General features: G+C 48.5%; 1 protein-coding gene across 8 annotated transcripts; it reads left to right on the forward strand.

The window, feature by feature from the left end:
- The first annotated feature begins 1,502 nt into the window (after window positions 1-1,502).
- On the forward strand, window positions 1,503-23,365 carry Srrm2 (serine/arginine repetitive matrix 2). 8 transcript variants are annotated; one of them, XM_059270141.1, is made up of 16 exons: window positions 1,511-1,634; window positions 5,098-5,369; window positions 6,220-6,327; window positions 6,530-6,694; window positions 8,693-8,770; window positions 9,126-9,188; window positions 9,641-9,673; window positions 9,927-9,977; window positions 10,724-10,816; window positions 11,453-11,645; window positions 13,774-14,744; window positions 14,817-20,363; window positions 21,078-21,365; window positions 22,459-22,572; window positions 22,681-22,788; window positions 22,871-23,365. In XM_059270141.1, the coding sequence occupies exons 2-16, from the start codon at window positions 5,128-5,130 to the stop codon at window positions 22,878-22,880; spliced, it is 8,064 nt and encodes a 2,687-aa protein (XP_059126124.1). In that variant the 5' UTR covers window positions 1,511-1,634; window positions 5,098-5,127; the 3' UTR covers window positions 22,881-23,365. The 8 variants fall into 8 exon arrangements, 7 of the variants coding, with proteins under 7 accessions (XP_059126126.1, XP_059126123.1, XP_059126124.1 ...); XM_059270136.1 differs by having other exon boundaries at window positions 13,774-20,363; XM_059270138.1 differs by having other exon boundaries at window positions 9,129-9,188; window positions 13,774-20,363.
- The last annotated feature ends 98 nt before the right edge of the window (window positions 23,366-23,463 follow it).

The following is a 23,463-nucleotide window of genomic DNA, read 5'->3' on the forward strand; positions in this document are numbered from 1 at the left end:
AACTAATAGACCTTCATGATTTGTTTTTTGCTTATTTTCTTGAAGTACCCAATGTGAAATGTATTTAGAAGGTATACCCTGAACAGACAAACATGTATACACATAATTTTTAACACATAAATTAAACAGGAAATAGGCTGGGAGTGTAGCTCAGTGGTAGAGCCCTTGCTGGCACATAGGAAGACTCTGGGCTCGATTCCCAGCACCGCGCTACACACCACACTACACTGCACAGGAAATGGTCCAGTGGAGTTAAAAACTTTAAATTGGGCTGGAGAGATGGCTCAGAGGTTAAGAGCACTGGCTGTTCTTCCAGAGGTCCTGAGTTCAATTCCCAGCATCCACATGGTGGCTCCCAACCACCTGTAATGAGTTCTGGTGCCCTCTTCTGGCCTGCAGGGATACATGCTGTATACATAATAAATAAATACATCTTTTAAAAAAAAAAACAAAAAAACAAAAAAAAAACTTTAAATTGTTCTTTCTGACACATTCCTTCACACATGGCACAGATTGTACAAGCGAAATCGCTTATCTAGTCTCTCTACCCAAAGGTAAATGAACATTTTTTTTTTTTTCTTTTTTTGAGACAGGGTTTCTCTACGTAGCCTGGCTGTCCTGGAACTCGTTCTGTAGCCCAGGCTGGCCTCGAACTCAGAGATCAGTCTGCCTCTGCCTCCTGACAGCTGGGATTAAAGGCGTGCGCCACCACCGCCAAGCACGAGAAACTATTTCTTGTTGGCCTTCCCGCCCCATTTCATCTCCGTCTAAGAAGGTGAAAACTATGGACACCACAGGAGACTAGCTTGGCTTTTGCTTCAGAACCTGGGCCAGAGCCGGGTTCAAGGGGGTCCAAGGGAGCCAGGAGGCTTGACTCTGAAGCATGTCCTCCTGAGAGCGGAAGACCAGGTGCTGTGTGGCCTCACACTTGCTAAGGAAACCCGCGGTCGCAGGGAAGAGGTAGAGTTGCTGAGCCATCGCCGCACAACACAGGTAGACAAAATGGCGGCGCTGCCCGGAGAAGGCGCTATACGAGTCTCTCTCTCCAACTGAACTACAACTCCCAGAACTCTCTGCGCGGAAGGCGTGAGTCTGAGCTATTCCCCGGCGTTGCGGGTTGCGGCCCCACACCCCTCCCGCTTCCCACAGAAGACTTCCAGAAGACGTTGCCTCTTCGGTATGGTGCCCCGCTTTCCCCGCAGTGCTCGACGGGACTCGGGGTTTTTCGACTTCGCAGTCGACCGTCTCTAGCGCCTAAAAAAAAAAAAAATTAAAAAAAAAGAAAACAAAAAACAAAAAAAAACCCATACTCCTCCGTGTGGCTTCAACGCCTGCGCACAACGCACTACGGCTCCCAGAGGGCCCCGCGGCTCTCGTGATTGCGTGCTGACGCACTCGGTCGTGCTGACGTGCACCGCGGTCCAGGCGGGGTGCGAGTGGCGCAGTCGAAGCCCGCTGCGGCCCCTGAGGAAGCGGGTGAGGAGGAGGCGGCGGCGGCGGCGGCGGCGGCTGAGGCAGGCGGACCGGCGAGGCGGCGGCGGCGGCGGCGGCTTCAGGCCCCGAGGGGTTCGTAGACTCGAGCAGCAGCTGCGGCAGGACCTCTCCCCGTCGGAGGCGGCGGCCGGCGGCGGCGGGTGAGAGAAAGGGAGCGCGCTGGCCGGGTGGGGGAGGGGCGGCGGCCTCGGCTCGAGGCCAGAGCGTGCGGAGAACGGCCCCGGCCGCCCCGCGCGCGCCTGCGTGCCCGGCGCCTCCGCCGGCGCGGGACGCCTCGTCTTACCGTCCTCCCTGCCCCCCCCCCCACTCTCCGCGGTCCCCGGCGCGCGCGGCCTCCAACTCCCCCGCCCCTCCCCCACCCGGCAACGGCGCGCGCCGCCGCCCGCTCTCGGCCGGCCCGCGCGCCCCCGAGGCGCCCGCCGCGCGCCAGGCCCCTCTCCGGTGGTCGCCCTTGCTAGACCTGGGTCTGAGGAGCCCCTCCTTCCGCCGTCGCCCGCCCTTTCCCGTGTCTTGAGTGGCGGGGACGGGGTGGCAGCCGGTCGGGGGGGGGGCTCGTTCCCCGCCCGGGCTCCGGGCCGGCCGATCTTTCCCCGGTGGACCCCGGCGTGGCTCCCCCTGCCCCTGCCCCTGCCCCGGGCCTGAGAAACGGCCGGCCGGCCGGGGCCTCCGACCGCGGGCGCCGCGCGGCCCCCTCCCCCTCCCCCAAGGCCGAAAATAGGCCCGGCGGCGCGGTGAGTGCCGAAGGCCTTGAACTCCGACAGGCCGTCGTTAGTATCCGTGCCGAGCTCCGGAGTGTGTGCGGGGTGGCGGGGGCGGGGGTCCCCAAATGGTCAAAGTGAAAACAAAAAGGAAGGCCGTGTGCTGCTTCCTCCTACCCTGCTACTTGTTTTTTTTATCATGAGACAGGGTCTCGGCCTAGCCCTGGAACTCACTATGTAGATAGTAGGAGGCAAAGAGATCTGCTTGCCCTTGTCCACCGAGCGCTAGAATTAATGGCGTGCGCCACCATGTTCCTCTCCTACCCTGCTTTTTAAACATGTCTCCTCAAATGTTAAAGCTAGGGAGGCTTTGGAGCTTTTCGATGGGAAGAACATTCTGGACTCAGACTGGTTTGTGTCAGCCATTACTTGGCATGAAATTCATTCTTTCTTTTTTTTTAATGTGCATTGGTGTTTTACCTACCTGCGTGTATGTCTGTGTGAGGTTGTCAGACCTTGGAGTTAAAGTTGTGAGCTGCCACGTGGGTGCTGGGGATTGAACTCAGGTCCTCTAGAAGAACAGCCAGTTCCCAACCACGGAGCCATCTCTCCAAGCCCCCTTGCAGTCCTTTTAAGATATCTCAGAATTAAAAATTCAAGAGGAGACTATTGGTTTTTCTTCCTTTGGGTGGGCTTAGGTTAGGTCTCTTCCTGGGTTGATATTGGAGCTGTGTGTGTTACCCGGTGCCTCCGCAGTTAGTAGTGTTTCAGTATTGAGTTCTGTATTTTACTCTGTCCTTTTCTGGACCCCACCCATTGCAGTTCTCTTGGTTGCCGTTTCTTTTCTTGAACACTTAGTTTCTGCCTCTTTAGTAGTTTGGCATTCAGATAATTGTTTTCTCTTGGCAACTTGCTTTTTCTTTCTGCTGTTAACCTTGGGAAGTTTGCCTACTTTGTGCTCCTGTTTTAAGTGCTGTCTGGTTTTGGTAGTTGGTAGTTGTGGTTTTCCTTTTAGTGTCTTGAGCACTGCTTTGATACTGGGTGTAACATATTCTCCCCTCCCCCCTTTATTTTTAGCTCTTCCCTGAAAGTTCTCCAAAATCATGATTTTTTTTTAAATACCTTTTGCTTAGCTTTCATCAGGTAGGGAGGGAGTGGGCAGATTTTTGTGTGAAATGGTGGAAGTGTGGGTGAATGGTTGGAAGATTGTTAGAATCCTTTTGCAAAGGACACAAATAAGGTGAGGAATCGATATAGGCCCTAGATTTAGAGGAAGGAAGGAAGGATTGGTAATTTTAGACTTTTAAGAGTGATTGTTGGAAGGTACTACAGATTTCCTGACTCTAAAAAGGTTTTTCCATTTCTTCCTGAATTTACATTTGCCTTTAATAGATTTAGCCTTATCTGTCAATCTTGACCCTGATAGACGTCTCTTACTTGCTTTTAGTTTTCTGAAAGCTGTTTCGATTGAGTAGGGTAAGCTTAAGCTAGGTTTGAGTGGGATGGGGCAAAAGTATATTTTGGTGTTTGGTCTACATTCAACATTTGCCTATATTTTGTTTTCTCATACTTTGGTGGTGTTTTGTTTAGAAATTGATACATTAGTTCTGAAATTTCTTGAATGTCTCTTAAACAGCTTCATCTCTTCCATCTGCTTTTACTAACCTCCACTTTTCCTGTTCTTGTGTGTTTTTATATGCTAGTTTTCTTTCATATGCTTTGAGACTCTGTCTTGGAGAAAATGTGTTGGAGTTGGAGAAAAAAAAATAAAGCATATATCTTGAGAAGGGCCTAGAGAATGAGTAATACAGTCCAAAAAACTGGAGCTTGGGGGTTCTTAATCATGTTGAGGTTGGAACAAGATGAAAAGGTAGAACCAGACAGGAAAACATAGGGTTAAATTGAAGAGTAAAGCAGGACTAGGAGAAAAAAAAGATGAAGTGCCAGACCAGAGATTGATAGGGAAAGTCAACAGTTTTACATTAAGATATGGAGTTTGAAGGTTTCTAGATACTTGTAGAGAAAGTATGGGGACAGTTAGAACAGAGAAAGATGGTGTATGTTTAGACTATCAAGTTAAAAACAGGCAATATTTAACAAGAGCTAGCCAGACTTGGAGGAACTGCAAGGGATGTGGTAAACCTTACTGGGAAGGAAACTAAAATAATAAAATCATTGTAGTTGGTAGGAGCTATGAATATTTGGAATCAGAGATGGCTCACCTGCCCCATGTTAAGTATAAGCTTTATGTACCCATGGTTCCTCTGTGTTTCTGATATTCTTGCTTGCCTGTAGTTTGGGTGTGAGACTGCATAGGACATTTGGTTCATGTTAACTAGCCAGTTTACCTATTTAGATACCTAGGACTGTTTATTCCATTTCTTGTTTGTTCAGGTTAGCCTAAATATTCTCTTGGAGGAGTCTTTGAAAATGGACTATAGGCTTTAAGGTGCTTCTGATCTGTGGTGTTTATTGTGCCATTTGGAGGACTTAGTTACCAGTAGTTACATTCAGTGTTTGGTGAAGATACCATTTGTGTGTATTGTGGCCAAAGAAGAATAAAGGGATAGTGTGAAGAGATTTGAGACAAACTGGATTCTTGTTTGCTTATCGTGTAGAAAGGAAAATATAAGTACAAAGAATGGCTTAGAATTTGGTGAAAGTACATTGTGAGAAAAGGTTTAAAAGTAGATGGTGATTTAGTGGAAAGGTTGAAGTGTGGGGAGGATAAAGGGAGGGTTTTGTTTGTGGACTAGTGAAATGAGGAAGCATCATTTTGCTAATGGAGGTTCAGTGTGAGACTGAGCATTGAACTAAAGGCTAAGAGAGCCAGGGATGTGGGAGATGTGGTAAGTAGTTAGACTGGGGCCAGGAGCCTGACTGGTGTCTCCCCGCTCCCCTTCAGGAGCGGTGGTGCCCCCCTGGGCACAGGGCCATGTACAACGGGATCGGGCTGCCGACGCCCCGGGGCAGCGGCACCAACGGCTACGTCCAGCGCAACCTGTCCCTGGTGCGGGGCCGCCGTGGTGAGCGGCCTGACTACAAGGGAGAGGAGGAACTGCGGCGCCTGGAGGCTGCCCTGGTGAAGCGTCCTAATCCTGACATCCTGGACCACGAGCGCAAGCGGCGCGTGGAGCTGCGATGCCTCGAGCTGGAGGAGATGATGGAAGAGCAGGGGTGAGGGAATGGGTGGGGAGAAGCCAAGCACTGAGTGAGTGCTCAGTTGGGTGTTAGGTGGGATGTGTGGAAAGAAACTAGAGCAGGTTGAAAGCGTCCTAAAAAGGAGTTGTAAGGAAGAAAGAAAAATGAGCTTGAAGAATTGGTCAGTGCATGGTGGGATGTCAAGGAAACTGTTTGGAGCATTAATAGCAGCCTAAGGGGGTCTGAATTATTTAGCTGAATTTATGAAGGAGAAGGGGGCCATCAAGGAACAAAAATGTGCTGTACAGGAAAGTAGCATTAGGCAGAAGAGCTAGGTAACCTGACAGGTGTTGTTATTGGAAGGAAGAGAAAGGTAGGTGGATGTAAGGATTGCGGCCATGGAAGGTGGTAAAGGCAGAAGATCGGAATTGAAAGAGTATTTGAATAGAGGATATTATGAGCTTGGCAGAGAAGTGAAATTTTGGAAAAGGAGCACATTCAGGTAGAAACCTGTTTAGAGCAGTGGTTTTCAAACTTGAGCAATGGTATCCTTTTATACATTATGTTTTCTTTGAAGTCCCAGAAAATAAAAGATCTATTTGTGTTGAAGTTGGGAAGGGAGCACTGGGAACTCAGCCAGCAAGCAAACTGTCCTCTCTTGGCCCCTGAATTGTAGCATGTTTAAAATCCACTGTTCTAGAGAGCATAGTGTGGAGAAGGAAGGAGGGTATGGGGAAAGATAAGGAAAACTTAAAAGAACTTTTTGAGTGACAAGTACTGTGTGCATGGAGAAGGAAAAAGGACCCTTTTGGAGAAGGAAGCAATTATAAATTTGGACTGGGAAAACCCTTGTCAAGCTCTAATGTAGAAGGGATTTGTCCTTCAGGTACGAAGAACAGCAGATTCAGGAGAAAGTGGCGACCTTTCGACTCATGTTGCTGGAGAAGGATGTGAACCCTGGGGGCAAGGAAGAAACCCCAGGGCAGAGGCCAATGTGAGTGGTGTTCTTGTTGTTCTTTGGAGTCTATGCTATTATACCTACTGCTGTCTTTTCTTTTTACCTGGGACTTTGTTTTGCCTTCATTCACTTTCCTTAGTCCATAGCTGTTTTGACTCATCCTTATAATTAAGTTCTGAATCAGGGCTCTCACTTTTGTTCCCTGTATCCTTCAGATTTTGACCTTTTTTCCACTCAGGGTAACTGAGACCCATCAGTTGGCAGAACTGAATGAGAAGAAGAATGAGCGACTCCGTGCTGCCTTTGGCATCAGTGATTCCTATGTGGATGGCAGTTCTTTTGATCCCCAGAGACGAGCTCGAGAAGCTAAACAAGCAGCTCCTGAGCCTCCCAAACCATACAGGTAATCAGGAGAGAAGCTAGATCTGCTTCCTTGTTAAAAGTACTTTATTATATTATTACTAGTGTTTCTAAGCTTTTTTTTTTTTTTTTTTTTTTTTTTTTTTTTTTTTTTGCTTTGTTTTTTTCTGAGATAGGATCTTACTTTGTAGCTCTTGGCTGTCCTGGAACTCACTCTGTAGATCAGGCTGGCCGCCTTTCTCTGCCTCCCAAGTGTTGAGATTAAAGGCATGTGCTACTATGCCTTTCCAAGTCCCCCCTCCCCCCAAAGATTTATTTATTTATTATGTATACAGTGCTCTGCCTGCATGCTAGAAGAGGGCACCAGATCTCATTACGGATGGTTGTGAGCCACCGTGTGGTTGCTGGGAATTGAATTCAGGACCTCTGGAAGAGCAGTCAGTGCTCTTAACCTCTGAGCCCCCTTTCCAAGTTTTTATATTTTGTTGTCTTTGGGTCAAATTTTTATTTTTGTGTGCATGGTGGTTTTGCTTATATTTATGTTTTTGTACCATGTGCCTGGTGCCCCTGGAGGCCAGAAGAGGGCATTAGATCTTCTGGTGCTAGAGTTACAGGTGGTTGAGAGTCTTCTTGGTGCTTGGAGTGGAACCCCAGGTGCACTGGAAGAGCAGCCAGGGTTCTTAACTGCTGACCCATCTCTCCAGCCCCTATTTTTATTTTATTCATTCATTCATTCATTCATTCATTCATTCATTTATTTATTTATTTTATCGAGACAGGGTTTCTCAGTGTAGTTTTGGTGCCTGTCCTGGATCTCGCTCTGTAGCCCAGGCTGGCCTTGAACTCACAAAGATCCGCCTGGCTCTACTTCCCGAGTGCTGGGATTAAAGGCGTGCGCCACCACCGCCTGGCTGTTTTTATTTTATTTATTTACTTTTTTTTTGTTTGTTTGTTTTTTGGTTTTATGAGACAGGGTTTCTCTGTGTAGCTTTTTTTGCGCCTTTCCTGGATCTCGCTCTGTAGACCAGGCTGACCTTGAACTCACAGAGATCCGCCTGCCTCTGCCTCCCGAGTGCTGGGATTAAAGGCGTGCGCCACCACACCACCGCCCGGCTTATTTACTTTTTTAAAAATATTTATTTATGTATTATGTATACAGTGTTCTGTCTGCATGTATGCCTGCAGGCCAGAAGAGGGCACCAGATCTCATTACAGATGGTTGTGAGCCACCATGTGGTTGCTGGGAATTGAACTTAGGACCTCTGGAAGAGCAGTCAGTGCTCTTAACCTCTGAGCCATCTCTCCAGCCCCTTATTTTATTTTTTTTAAATAATTAAGCTATGTGTGGTGGTGCACACATTTTATCCCAGCACTCAAGGCAGATGCAGGCAGATCTCTGATTTCGAGGCCAGCCAGAGCTACGTAGTTAGACCCTTTCTCAAACAATTTCAATGAAACCAGATGTGACAGACACCTTTAATCTCAACACTTGGGAGGTAGAGGCAGGAGCATCTCTTGAGTTGAGGCTAATTTCCTCTACATAGGTAGGTCCAGGACAGCCAGGGAGGGCTATATAGTGAGACTTGCTTCAAAATTCTCTCTCTCTTTCTCTCTCTCTCTCACTCACTCACTTACTCACTCACAAAACCCTGGACTTACTAGATACGAAACCACTTTTAAATTACAGCTTTTTGTTTTAGTTGTTTTTCAAGACAAGGTTTCTCTGTGTAGCCTTGGCTGTCCTGGAACTCACTCTGTAGACCAGGCTGGCCTCAAACTCAGAGATCTGCCTCTGCCTCCTGAGTGCTGGGATTAAAGATGTGGGCCACCACCATCCAGCAAATTTATATGTTTTAGTTCAGAAGTTTTCTCACACACACACACACACACACACACACACACACACACACACAAATTGGCATGTAGCAGTTGTCCTAAGGTGAAACAGTTATCAGTGAACCGTTGCAAGTATATTCATTAGGGTGAAATATGTTTTAAGGAAATTTGTCCTGCCACCTAGAATCTCTTTGCCTTTTCCCAGCCTTGTCCGAGAGACAAGCAGTTCTCGATCACCAACTCCAAAGCAAAAGAAGAAGAAAAAGAAGAAAGATAGAGGACGGTAAGTCAGTTGGAAAGTTGCTCCAGTATCTAGAGGGATCTTACCTGTTGTTGGGACTTTTAGAAGTTGAGTTTGCTTTCAGGTAGTGGAGAATCCAAATTGCAAAGACAGTTGAAGGGGACAGAATTGCTTTTTCAGGTTTCAGCTAAGAAATGTGTGCTTAGTGGGAAATGGTCAATCTGTCGCCCAGCCAAAAAAGCTAGCCAGCATCATTTCAGATTTCCGTTTTTGTGTTTATCGATTGACTATAGAAGTAAATAAGGTGTGGGGCATTGATGCTGCAGTTTTGAGAATTACAGGTTAGAAGTCCAAAAAGAAAGTTAAATAAAATGACTTGCTTCTGAACCCATTTTAGCAGGTCCGAGAGCAGTTCTCCTCGACGAGAGAGGAAGAAGAGCTCAAAGAAGAAGAAACACAGGTATGAGATGGAAAGTAGTGTTTTTTAAAGACTCCAAATATATAGCCTTGCCTGTCCTGGACCAGGTTGGCCTCTATCTAGCTCAGAGAGATCTGCCTACCTCTGCTGAGTTAATTAAAGGCATGCACCACCACCCCCTGGTTAAGATGGAAGTTCTTGGTAGTGATTGGAGGCACCTCTTGAATAGTAGTTGTGGGGGGCTGGAGAGATGGCTCAGAGGTTAAGAGCACTGACTGCTCTTCCAGAGGTCCTGAATTCAATTCCCAGCAACCACATGGTGGCTCTCAACCATCTGTAATAAGATCTGGTGCCCTCTTCTGGTCTGCAGACATACATGCAGGGAGGACATTGTATACACACACACAAAAAAAAGATGAGCTTTAAAAAAAAAAGTAGTTGTGGTTTAATGATTTTCTCTCTCTCTTTTTTTTTTTTTTCCCTCCAACCAACAGGTCAGAATCTGAATCCAAGAAACGGAAACACAGGTAAGAAAGAACTTACTGGTTCTTGGGGGAGACATAATGGCACATGGGAGTGGTAAGCTACTGCTTGATGGTTTTGTTTATTCTATATTTAGCCTGTAGGAGGTGTTGTCCCCCCCCCCCCCCTGTTTTTAGTAGAGCTCAATCCTTTACCTACCCGTTACCAATAAAATTTGGCCAGTTATATTTTCATTTCACTTCAGATTTAATTAATATTTTAAAAATTCTTTTTAGACAACATTTCCTTATTTTCCAGGTCTCCTACTCCAAAGAGCAAACGTAAATCAAAGGACAAGAAGAGGAAGCGGTAAGTGTATTAGAAGAAATACATAAATGCTCCCTTATGGGGAGGGATTGAAATCACTGGTAGTTAAGGATTGAGAGATGTGTATGTAAGGGGGAAACCCAAAGCCTAAAACTGAGTGCTATGTATGGCTCAACAAGTAAAAGGCCCTTTCCATCAAACCTAAAGAGATAAGTTTTATCTCTGGGACCGACATAATGGAAGGAGAGAATGAACTCCTGTAAATTGTTTTCTGACTTCCTTCTGCATACATGTACACTCAAATTGAACGTGATGTGTTTTTGGTTTTTTTTTTTTTTAATATATTCTTTTTTTCCCCAAAGATTTATTTATTATGTATATAGTATTCTGCCTGCATGTATGTCTGCAGGCCAGAAGAGGGCACCAGATCTCATTACAGATGGGTGTAAGCCACTATGTGGTTGCTGGGAATTGAACTCAGGACCTCTGGAAGAGCAGCCAGTGCTCTTAACCTCTGAGCCACCTCTCCAGCCCTTGTTTTTTTAAATTTTTTTTTTGTATATTTTTGAGACAGGGTCTTTCTGTGGCCCTGACTGTCTTGGAACTCACTCTGTACATTAGGTTGGCCTCAACTGGAAGAGATTGGCCTGCCTCTGCCTCCCAAGTCCTGAGATTAAAGGCAGGGGCCACCACGGCTGGCAGATTTTTTAAAAAGAGACAAGTTTGGAGAATTCAGAATAGGTATAACAGTCTCCTGAGCTTTGTGCTTTGTGGTGGTCCTTCTTCAGGTCTCGAAGTACAACACCAGCACCTAAGAGCCGCCGAGCCCATCGGTCAACTTCTGCTGACTCTGCTTCTTCCTCTGATACTTCTCGTAGTCGGTAAGGGGTAGTCCAGGAGGAATGGAGGGAGAGGGAATGATGGGTTAATCAATTTAATATTTATTGAGCGCCCACGGTGTGCTAGGCGCTGCACAGACCATTCCGAAGACACGGTCCCTGCCCTCTAGAAGCTGACAGGCTAAAGCAACAGGATGGACAGACATATATACATTTCCCCTTGTCTTTTTTTATTTTTATTTTATTTTTGTTTGTTATGATGTATATGGACTACCAGAATAGGGCGGGGGTGGTTTGCTGGTTTGGTGGTGTCTTGGGGAGGAAGGAGTCCTTACCCTGGCTTCCTTAATCGGGGAAGGCTTCCGGAAGGTGGGCTCAGAGGTGAGTTGTGAATGAAGTGGGTAGGGAAGGGCCTGGGTGGAAGGTTTGGGTATGTTGGAGGGTGGTGAATAAAGGGGTAGAGGGGTATTATTTGGGATTATATTGGGGAGAGATGGAACAAAAAAGGACTTAACACTTGCGTTTTTGAAAATGATTTGAGTCATGTGACCAAGACTTTTTTTTTTCAAAGAGGGTTGTATATATAAGAAAGTGGATTGCAAGCTGGGGGTGGAGGGGGTTTTCTATTCTCCCTTGAGCTGATTTCCCTGCTCTCCCCTGCCCTCCATCAACTCACAGGTCTCGAAGTGCTGCTGCTAAAAGTCATACAACAGCCTTGACTGGGCAAAGTCCTCCCCTTGCTTCAGGGCATCAAGGGGAGGGAGATGCACCTTCTAGTGAACCAGGTGCCACCAACATACAGCAGCCTAGTAGCCCAGACGCTTCTACAAAGCAGTCTAGCAGTCCGTATGAAGACAAAGATAAGAAGGAGGTACGTTCTGAGTTAGTTTATTGGGTTGCAGGGTTTTTACTCAGGAATCTGCCTTAAAGGGACAAGTATGACAAAGTAGTGTAAGGTATCTTTTTTTTGTTGTTGTTGTTTTGTTTTGTTTTTGAGACAGGGTTTCTCTGTGTAGTTTTGGTGCCTGTCCTGGTTCTCACTCTGTAGACCAGGCTGGTCTCGAACTCAGAGATCTGCCTGCCTCTGCCTCCCAAGTGCTGGAGATTAGAGACGTGCACCACCACCGCCCGGCAAGGTATCTTATTAAGAGAAAATCTTGCCCTTTTGAGTTATGGTCAGGTTTAGCTATGGAGGTTGGCAGGGAGCTGTAGAAGGCAGTGAGAGTTTGTGTGTATATATGTGTGTGAGAGAATGTAAATGGGTTGGGGGTTGGTTTCAAAGGAACAGACTGGAATAGTCTAATAGCAAGCATGAAGGTTTTGGACAGTATTCGAAGGAAATACAGAAGAAGAGAAAGAAAGGAAGAGTTCTCTGAGTTAGAACTCAGAAAAGTGGGCAGGCTTAGCAGTGCTGCATGATGGATATTTTATAAGCAGCTGCTGAGAAATTTGAGTTTCTGTTTCTACATTCCTCTTTCAGTTTTCCAAGTCCTTTTACACACTCCAAGTATTTAACAGTTGTGACCCACTAAATTGTGAAGTCTTCACAATGAAACTTCAGTGGATATTAATAGGTTTTATATTAGTAGTTTGTTTATATCCGTACAGTGGAACAAAAGGTTTTTAAGAAATTAACTTTTCTATTTACAGTGTCTCTGTTTACTTTTTTTAATTGTGTTCCTTTTTTTTATTGTGTTCCTTTTTTTTATTGTGTGCTTGTCATGGTTCACTAAATTTTTTGAGCCTTTGATTTGGTGCCACCAGTCTGAAAACATTAAGGAGTGGCCTTTTTGGTAGTCTGTTTTATACCCTCTATTCTAGTCCCATGGCTGATTGCTTCTTCTGGTTTCACTAATTAGTATAACTTAATATCTCACATTTTTTGTCTCATTTAGAGCTAACTTTTTTTAAGTTACAAGATGGTTCATCTTAGAAATTTTACCCATTTTCAAGTTAAAGTGTTTATGGTTTTGGCCTATTTCCTGTTAGACCTTGGTGAATTAATTTTTGTGTGTGTATGATGAGGGGAAGGCAAGTGTGAGTTATCATGCATGTTTGGAAGTCAGAGGACAACTTGTGGAGTCTGTTGTCTGTTTCTACCTATATATGGGTTCTGGGGGTTGAGCTCTGGTAACCAGGTTTATATGGCAAGTGCCATCTCATTTATTTATTTACTTATTTATTGGTCAGTGATTTATTTAATTACTTATATATTTAGAGACAGGGTCCCTTTACGTAGCCCTGGCTATCCTGCACTCACTATGCATTCAGGCTGGCCTCGAACTCCACCTGCCTCTGCCTCCTGATTGTTGGGATTAAAGGCGTGCACCACCATGCCAAGACAAATCATACTCTCAAAACTTTGCCCCTTTTTATGCTGTTATAACTTAATTTAGTTCATACTTGAGTAAAGTTATTTATTGTTAGCCAAACTGCTTTCTCTTTCCATTGAATCATACCTTTTTTTGGGGTGGTGGTGGTAGTGTTCATATGTATCCCACACACACTGCCAGATTTCTTCCCTTGTAAAGAAAAAACTTCCCTATTCTCAGGATACTGATGGTATTTGTTGGTAATGGGTAGTGCATTGTTTTCAATTTGTCTTTTCTCTGAATTATTACTTGAGGTCAGAGATTGTCTATATAGTCAGATTTTCCCCCTAGTAGTGCTTTATTTTCTTAATTTAAAAAACGCATTTATTTTGTATATGTGCGTGAGGTGGATGTACATTACATGTACAGGTCAGAGAACAAGGTCAGAGGAGTGGGTTTTCTCTTTCCACCACATGGGTCCTGTGGTTTGAAGCCCACAAGGCTATCTTGATGTCTCTCCACTAAGCATTACATAATGTCTTGTTAATTGAGTGTGACTTTGAGTAGGGAAAGGGTCAGTTGTTGTAAAGGGTGTATAGAGGAAAGTATTAGAAAGTTTTGGAATCTTCTGGGTGATATTGAAGTTTTGGTGTTTATCACTATCCTTACTTTTTCTTTCACTCTTAGAAATCTGCAGTTCGACCTAGTCCCTCTCCGGAAAGGAGCAGCACAGGGCCAGAATTACCTGCCCCTACTCCGCTCCTTGTTGAGCAACATGACGACTCCCCACGACCCCTTGCAGCAATCCCGTCCAGTCAGGAGCCAGTTAACCCCTCATCTGAGGCTTCCCCAACCCGGGGCTGTTCACCAACTAAGTCTCCTGAGAAACCTCCCCAGTCATCTTCCTCAGAGAGCTGCCCACCATCCCCCCAGCCTACCAAAGTTTCTCGGCATGCCAGCTCCTCTCCTGAAAGTCTTAAACCCACACCAGCTCCTGGGGGCCGCCGAGAGATTTCTTCTTCGCCCACATCTAAGAATCGTTCACATGGCCGAGCAAAGCGGGATAAATCTCATTCTCATACTCCATCTCATAGAACAGGGAGATCCCGTAGTCCTGCCACTAAGAGGGGACGATCTCGATCTAGAACCCCCACCAAGAGAGGTCATTCTAGGTCCCGGTCCCCTCAGTGGCGTAGGTCACGGTCTGCACAGAGGTGGGGAAAATCTAGAAGTCCCCAGAGGCGTGGCCGGTCTAGATCTCCTCAGAGGCCAGGGTGGTCCAGGAGTAGAAATACCCAGAGAAGAGGCAGGTCTAGGTCAGCAAGGCGAGGCAGGTCACACTCTAGATCTCCAGCGACTAGGGGCAGATCCCGTTCTAGAACACCAGTTAGAAGGGGTAGATCACGATCCAGAACACCTGCCAGGCGTAGATCACGATCCAGAACACCTGCCAGGCGTAGGTCTCGGTCTAGAACACCAGCTCGCAGGGGCAGGTCTCGATCAAGAACACCTGCTAGGCGCAGATCTAGGACCCGCTCACCAGTTCGAAGGAGGTCTCGAAGTAGATCCCCAGCTAGGAGAAGTGGCAGGTCACGGTCTAGAACACCAGCCAGGAGAGGTGGCAGGTCACGGTCTAGAACACCAGCCAGGAGAGGGAGGTCACGGTCTAGAACACCAGCCAGGAGAGGTGGCAGGTCACGGTCTAGAACACCAGCCAGGAGAGGTGGCAGGTCACGGTCTAGAACACCAGCACGACGAAGATCTCGTAGCAGAAGTCTAATTAGACGTGGAAGATCTCACTCTAGAACACCACAAAGAAGAGGACGATCTGGCTCATCATCAGAGAGGAAGAACAAATCTAGAGCATCTCAGAGGAGGAGCAGATCCAACTCAAGCCCAGAAGTGAAAAAATCTCATATTTCCTCAAGACGGAGCAGGTCTCTTTCTTCACCAAGATCCAAAGCAAAATTGAGGCGAAGCCTTTCAGGTTCTTCTCCGTGTCCTAAACAAAAGTCACAGACACCACCAAGGCGAAGCCGTTCTGGTTCTTCACCACCTAAACAGACGTCAAAAACTCCACCAAGACGCAGTCATTCAAGTCCATCTCCTCAGCCCAAAGTAAAATCTGGAACACCACCAAGATTAGGGTCTGTAGCAAACACACAGGTTGATGAACACTCTGCAACACCACAAAGACAGAGCCGTTCTGAATCATCACCTGATGGTGAGGTGAAATCGAGGACCCCATCAAGACAGAGCTGCTCTGGGTCTTCTCCTCGAGTGAAATCTAGCACACCTCCAAGACAGAGCCCATCTAGGTCGTCGTCTCCACAACCCAAAATAAAGACGGTAATATCACCAAGACGAAGCCGTTCTGGCTCCTCTTCTCCAAGTCCTACTAGAGTGACATCTAGAACACCTCAGAGGCAAAGCAGATCAGTATCTCCCTGCTGCGATGTAGATTCTAGATTGTTGCCAAGACATAGCCGTTCTAGATCCTCCTCACCAGATGCTAAAATGGAACTAGAAACACCGCTTAGACACAGTCACTCTGGGTCTACATCACCATACCCAAAAGGCATGCTCCAGACTCCTCCAGAGCAAAATCTCTCTGCATCAAAGTCACCCTGTCCCCAGGAGAAGTCTAAGGATTCACCAACAGAAAGCTCTGGAACCTTTTCTCTTTGTCCAGGTGTAACACTTAGTACATTACCAGGAGAGAGTGGTTTTGGCTCCTCATTTGTGCAGCAGAAAGGACAATCTCAAACTTGGCCAGATCCCAGGTCTAATACTTCAAGTCCAGAAGTGAGGCAGACTCACTTGGAATCTCCATCACTGCAGAACAAATCTCAAACATCTCCAAAGGGTAGCCTGTCCAGATCTTCATCTCCAGTCACTGAGCTGACACTCAGATCACCAGTAAAACAAGATAAAAGTGAATTATCAACAGATCCAAAGGTGAAATCGGCAATGTCTCCTGAGCAGAGTAAGACTAAACCTGACTCTAACCTATTTCCTTCAATAGAGTCTAAATCTCTTTTGGTACAGAGCAGATTGGAGCCTTCTGAATTAAAAGAGAAACAAGGTTTAATTCAAGAGGATGTTGTTGCATCATCTTTATCAAGAGACAAATTTAGTCCTATACAGGATAGGCCTGAATCCTCTACAGTACTGAAAGATACACCTCGAGTACTATCAAAGGAAAGAAGTGGAGCTGGGTCACCTCCAGGCACAAGAGACCAAAGTAGTTCATTACCTAATTCATGCCAAGATGAATTAATGGAAGTAGAAAAATCTGAGCAGACTTTTAGCCAGGTACTACCCAGTTCATCTCCAGAACATAAAGAAATACCTGGAAGTAACATTGAATCATCTCCTGAAATAGAAAGGCCTGCTGTATTGTCTGCTCTTGACCAAAGCCAGGCACAGCTCTCTTCAAAAGCAGCAGAAATCCCTGCAGTGACTTCATGTTGGAGTGGGCCACAAATTTCTCCAGAACATAAAGAACTATCTCATTCTCCCCCTGGGGAGAATAGCTTTGAGTCATCTTTAGAGTTTAGAAACTCAGGCCCCATTTCAGAAGTAAATGCTGGATTTTCTCCTGAAGTTAAAGAAGAATTGAATGGGCCATTCCTTAATCAAACGGAGACGGATCCATCTCTGGACATGAAAGAACAGTCAACAAGGTCCTCCAGGCGCAGTAGTTCTGAGTTATCCCCAGAAGTAGTGGAAAAGGTAGGAATATTTTCAAATCAGAGTATGTCTTCTCCTGTACTTGAGACTGTACACAGAACACCTTCAAGAGAAAGGAGTAGTTCTGCATCTTCTCCTGAACTGAAAGATGGTTTACCCAGAACCCCATCTAGGAGAAGCCGGTCTGGGTCTTCTCCAGGACTTAGAGATGGGTCTGGGACTCCTTCTAGGCATAGCCTATCTGGGTCATCTCCTGGGATCAAAGATACACCTCAGACTCCATCCCGGGGACGAAGTGAATGTGACTCTTCCCCTGAACCAAAAGTGTTGCCTCAGACTCCAAGAGCACGAAGTCATTCTCCATCATCCCCGGAGCTCAACAACAAGAGTGTGACCCCTCAGAGAGAAAGAAGTGGGTCAGAATCATCAGTAGAACAGAAAACTCTGGCTAGAACCTCTCCTGGGCAAAGAAGTCGATCTGGGTCTTCCCAAGAGCTTGATGGGAAACCTAGCACATCCCCTCAGGAAAGAAGTGAATCGGACTCTTCTCCAGATTCTAAGCCCAAGACACGAACCCCTCTTAGACAGAGGAGTCGCTCTGGATCATCTCCAGAGGTTGACAGCAAGTCTCGACCCTCACCCCGGCTCAGTAGGTCTGGCTCATCTCCTGAAATGAAAGATAAGCCAAGAGCGCTACAGAGAGCTCAGAGCGGTACTGATTCTTCTCCTGAACACAAAATACCTGCCCCTCGGGTGCTGCCAAGACGTAGTAGATCAGGTTCGTCGAGCAAAGACAGGGGCCCTTCACCTGAAGGAAGCAGTAGTTCTGAATCTTCTCCAGAACACCCACCCAAATCCAGAACCGCTCGAAGAGACTCCAGGTCCTCAATGGAGCCAAAGACAAAGTCTCGCACACCACCTCGACGGCGGAGTTCTCGTTCATCTCCTGAGCTAACCAGGAAGGCTAGAGTCTCTCGTAGAAGCCGCTCTGCCTCCTCCTCACCAGAAACTCGCTCCAGAACTCCACCAAGACGTCGAAGAAGTCCTTCAGTATCTTCACCAGAGCCAACTGAAAAGTCAAGGTCTTCACGGAGGCGGCGCTCAGCTTCATCACCCCGTACCAAGACAACTTCAAGGAGAGGCCGATCTCCTTCACCAAAACCTCGTGGACTCCAAAGATCCCGATCCCGCTCACGTAGAGAGAAAACCAGAACAACCCGACGACGAGATAGGTCTGGATCATCACAGTCAACATCACGAAGAAGACAGAGGAGCCGGTCTAGGTCTCGGGTCACTCGAAGACGGAGGGGTGGCTCTGGTTACCATTCAAGATCGCCTACCAGACAGGAGAGTTCCCGAACATCATCTCGACGCAGAAGAGGCCGGTCTCGTACACCCTTGACCAGTCGGAAGCGATCTCGATCACGAACATCACCAGCTCCATGGAAGCGCTCTAGATCTCGAGCCTCACCAGCTACTCATAGGCGATCAAGGTCCAGAACACCCCTTATCAGCCGACGCAGGTCCAGATCTCGGACCTCACCTGTGAGTAGGAGAAGGTCAAGGTCAGTGAATAGGCGCAGATCTCGATCAAGAGCATCCCCAGTGAGTCGAAGGCGATCCAGGTCCAGAACACCACCAGTAACTCGACGTCGTTCAAGGTCCAGAACACCAACAACACGCCGTCGCTCTCGTTCTAGGACTCCTCCAGTGACTCGAAGAAGGTCCAGATCTAGGACTCCACCAGTAACCAGGAGGCGATCTCGAAGCAGAACTTCACCAATTACTCGAAGAAGATCAAGATCCAGGACATCCCCAGTCACTCGGAGAAGATCTCGATCTCGTACATCTCCAGTTACCCGGAGGCGTTCCCGATCTCGAACCTCTCCAGTGACACGCCGCCGCTCCAGGTCCCGAACTCCTCCAGCTATTCGGAGACGCTCTAGGTCCCGGACACCACTGTTGCCACGCAAGCGCTCGCGAAGTCGCTCACCACTTGCTATCCGTCGCCGTTCTAGGTCTCGTACTCCTAGAGCAACTCGAGGCAAGCGGTCTCTAACAAGATCTCCTCCAGCCATCCGTAGGCGGTCTGCATCTGGAAGTAGTTCTGATCGGTCGCGTTCTGCCACTCCTCCAGCAACAAGGAATCATTCTGGATCTCGTACACCTCCTGTAGCACTCAGTAGCTCTAGAATGAGCTGCTTCAGTCGTCCTAGCATGTCACCAACTCCTCTTGACCGATGTAGATCACCTGGAATGCTTGAACCCCTTGGCAGCGCTAGAACACCCATGTCTGTCCTACAGCAAACTGGTGGCTCAATGATGGATGGTCCAGGTCCCCGAATTCCTGATCACCCAAGAACATCTGTTCCAGAAAACCATGCTCAGTCTCGAATTGCACTTGCTCTGACAGCCATCAGTCTTGGCACTGCCCGGCCACCTCCATCTATGTCTGCTGCTGGCCTCGCAGCAAGAATGTCCCAGGTTCCAGCTCCTGTACCTCTAATGAGCCTCAGAACAGCCCCAGCTGCCAACCTTGCCAGCAGGATTCCAGCAGCATCTGCAGCAGCCATGAACCTTGCCAGTGCCAGGACATCTGCTATTCCAACATCAGTGAACCTTGCTGACTCAAGAACACCATCTGCAGCAGCAGCCATGAACTTAGCCAGCCCTAGAACAGCAGTGGCTCCTTCAGCTGTTAACCTTGCTGATCCTCGAGCCCCTGCAGCCACAGCTGTGAACCTAGCAGGAGCTAGAACACCAGCTGCGTTGGCAGCTTTGAGTCTCACAGGCTCTGGGACACCCGCAACTGCTGCAAATTATCCCTCCAGTTCCAGAACACCCCAGGCTCCTACTCCCGCAAACCTGGTGGGTCCTCGATCTGCACATGGCACAGCTCCTGTGAATATTGCTGGCTCTAGAACCCCTGCAGCTTTGGCTCCCGCTAATCTCTCCAGTGCCAGGATGGCCCCAGCATTGTCTGGTGCAAATCTCACCAGTCCCAGGGTGCCCCTTTCTGCTTATGAGCGTGTCAGTGGCAGAACCTCACCTTTATTGCTTGACCGAGCTAGGTCCAGAACACCACCATCTGCCCCAAGTCAGTCTAGAATGACCTCTGAGCGGGCTCCTTCTCCTGCTTCAAGAATGGTCCAGGCTCCTTCACAATCTCTTCTCCCTCCAGCACAGGATAGGCCTCGGTCCCCTGTGCCATCTGCTTTTTCAGACCAATCTCGTTCAGTTGCCCAGACCACTCCTGTAGCAGGGTCTCAGTCCATTTCATCTGGGACTATAGTAAAGTCCACATCCTCTGCTAGTGACCACAATGGCATGCTTTCTGGCCCTGCCCCTGGGGTGTCCCATGCTGAAGGTGGGGAACCGCCAGCCTCTACTGGGGCCCAGCAGCCTTCTGCATTGGCTGCTCTGCAACCAGCAAAGGAACGTCGGAGCTCTTCCTCTTCATCATCATCCTCTAGCTCATCATCATCTTCATCCTCCTCCTCCTCCTCCTCTTCTTCCTCTGGCTCCAGTTCTAGCGACTCTGAGGGCTCCAGCCTTCCTGCTCAACCTGAGGTGGCCCTGAAAAGGTGAGGGAGTTAAGGAATCTAGGGGGAAGGTATTTACAATGGGTAGGGGAGTTGGGAGGGAGAAATCTTCTCACAAGTACTTGGCTTTTTGAGAAAGTATGGGGGACCTTGGCCTTCAAGTTGGGAGTAGAAAGAACACTGGGTGGGGGCTTTGTGGGGAGGAATGGGACAGATAAAAGTCTCCAAAGGTTAATTCTCCAGAGGATAATGATAAGTTTTCCATCTCTACAGAGGACAGAACTAGAGGAAATGGACTTAATTTTACAGCAGGAGGGATGGCAGTTAGACCTCAAGAGGAACTCCCTGGGCTGGAAGGATCTTCAGAGGTCATCCCATCCCTCTCCCTGCCTCCAGGCAGGACGGCCCCTCCCCAGCCAACCTGCACTCACAGGGGCCTCCCCAAGCTGCGGCTCTCCAAGGAAGGAGACCACCCAGCTTCAGCTTCTGAGTCCAGGGGCCTTATTCCTTCTTCAGGGACATTCTTGAGGTTTAACCTTGATCCCTTGTGCTTCGGGCCCCAGCCTGTTGCTTGTGTTAGCAGAGGTTTGGTCAGCTCTGTGCCACTGCTCCAGAGAAGTGCTTACTGGCCTGCCTTCATGTGTTCCCAGGGCCTTTCTCAGACACCCCTCCCCCACTGCCGTTCCTCCAGGCCAAGGAAGGTAGGGTTGGGGCTGGGGCATCTTGTCTCCTTGTGACACCTTTCTTTCCTCACAGGGTCCCCAGCCCTGCCCCAGCCCCAAAGGAGGCTGTTCGAGAAGGACGCCCTCAGGAGCCAACCCCAGCCAAACGGAAGAGGCGCTCTAGCAGCTCCAGTTCCAGCTCCTCCTCCTCCTCCTCTTCCTCTTCTTCCTCTTCCTCCTCTTCTTCCTCCTCTTCCTCTTCCTCTTCTTCCTCCTCCTCCTCCTCTTCATCTTCCTCCTCCTCCCCCTCCCCTGCTAAGCCTGGCCCTCAGGCCTTACCCAAACCTGCAAGCCCCAAGAAGCCACCCCCTGGCGAGAGGAGGTGAGTGCTTCCTTGCCTATTGTGGAGAGGGGGTTGGGCGTGAGTTCTCCAGAAAAGGGACCCTGGGTGAGGTTCCTGCTGGGGTGCCTCGTGTGGACGTCTGTGTCTGGTTGTACGGAAGGAGTCCGACGCTCCTCCCATCCTCCCACAGTGTTGTTGTGTTCTGGTCAAGGGCTGCACTATCCAACTGAGGGCCCAGGCCAGAACTGGGAAGTCTAGGATTCTTCCTCCCTCTCCCCTCCCCTGACAAGCAGCCTGGTCTCAGAGATTCTAGCTCTAAGTCTCCCCATTGCTGCTGCAGGGCTCTGGTCTGGCCACCGTCATCTTCTCCCGACTCTGTCCACAGCCTCCTCCCTGTCTCCCTGCCTCCACGCCATTCTCTTCCACACGTAGCCAGAGGGATCTTTCTAAAACGCACATCTGGTTACTTCCCTTCACTCCACAAATCCTTCCGGGACGCCCTGTGGCCTGCAGGATAAAGTGCCACCTCTGCGGGAATGGCGTGTGAGGCTCTTCACCAGCTGCCCTTGCCCGCCCTGTGCTCCTCCTGCCCGCCCCCACACATGCCCTGTGCTCCGGCCATACCCAGCGCCTTGCAGTCTTAAGGAGAGCCCCATGCCTTTGGACATGCTGTTCCTTCTGCCTGGGATTTCCTTGTCTGCCTGGTGAACTCGTTCTGCAAGACTGCACTCAAACAGCACCTCCGAGAAGACTGCCCTGCCATTTCCTTCCCCTGCCCAGGTCCCCATGTTTGCTCGGGATCCCCAGGCCCATGCACATCCATCCCTGCTGGCCTGTTTCCTATGTAGGGGGCATGTGTGCCTTCATTGTTGACCTCCACTACCAAACAAAACTCCAAGGGCAGGGACTCTTTTATCTTTGCATCCCCCGCTGCACCCTGTGCCCCGTCCACTGGGGGCACTCGGTGGATGGTGTGCGGGCGGATGGGTGAGTGCGGACAAAGGTGGGTCTGAGGCTGGCCCTGTGTGGTGTGAGGTTTGGTGGTCAGGACCTGGGTGGGTGGTCCTGAATGCTTGCTTGGCTGGTGGGTTTGTGAGGATGTGGTGCTATAGAGGCCTACTCTGCTCCCTAGGTCACGCAGCCCTCGAAAGCCAATAGACTCCCTTCGGGATTCCCGATCCCTCAGTTACTCACCTGTGGAGCGTCACCAGCCCTCGCCCCAGCCTTCACCAAGGGATCAACAGAGGTAGGGCACCTATCAGGTGTATCAACTTAGCTCACGTAGCCACCATTAATTTGTAGGAAAAAAGTCTTACTAGTACTGTTCTGGTGCCTAATTTCTATTGTCTTGTAGCAGTGAGCGGGTTTCCTGGAGAGGCCAACGTGGGGACAGCCGTTCTCCTGGGCATAAGCGCAGGAAGGAGACACCCAGTCCCCGACCTAATCGCCACCGCTCCTCCAGGTGTGTCTTCTTAAAAGCCTGGTCCTTGTGAATGTTAGGGATATTTGTGGAGTAATGCACTGACCAGTCTTCTCTATTGCAGGTCTCCATAATCTGGATTCCACCGCACCTCATGCTCTGGAGACATGAGTATTCCTCATTTTCCCCAGAAGAATCATGGAAGGAGTCTTTGTCTGCCTTCCCTTGAACCTTGGCAGCATCTTGAGGGGAGGGTGTCCCCCCCCCCTTTTTTTTTTCCTGTGAAATGTTGATCTCTGTGAGTTTTTCCTGGTTCATGTGTTTTTCGGGGTTGGAGTGGGAGGGAGAGTTTGGGGAGGGAGGGGCACAATTCAGGACATCTAGGCCTGGAGTTGTAATGATCCAGGGAGCTGTTCCCCCTCAAGTTCCTGGGGGGTGGGGGTGACTGATTGTTTTGGAACTTGGTGAGGAAGTTGATTTGAAGGAGTTGCTGCACCCCCTTTCATGAGGTTGTGACACCCCTCCCCCCAACTTTCATGTTTCTTAAGGCATTTTGGTTTTTTAAAATCTGTACAGCAAAAGCAACTTTTCTGTCGAATAAAAAATGAGAAATGCAGTAGTTGGGTCTATAGACTTTACTTGTGGCTAAATTTGAGTTGAAATAGAACAAATATGTAGTGGTATTTGCTTGAGAGGAGAGAGAAGGCTCAGCAGTGA

Source organism: Peromyscus eremicus, chromosome 8a (genome assembly GCF_949786415.1).
Source record: "Peromyscus eremicus chromosome 8a, PerEre_H2_v1, whole genome shotgun sequence".
Taxonomy (NCBI): Eukaryota; Metazoa; Chordata; class Mammalia; order Rodentia; family Cricetidae; genus Peromyscus; species Peromyscus eremicus.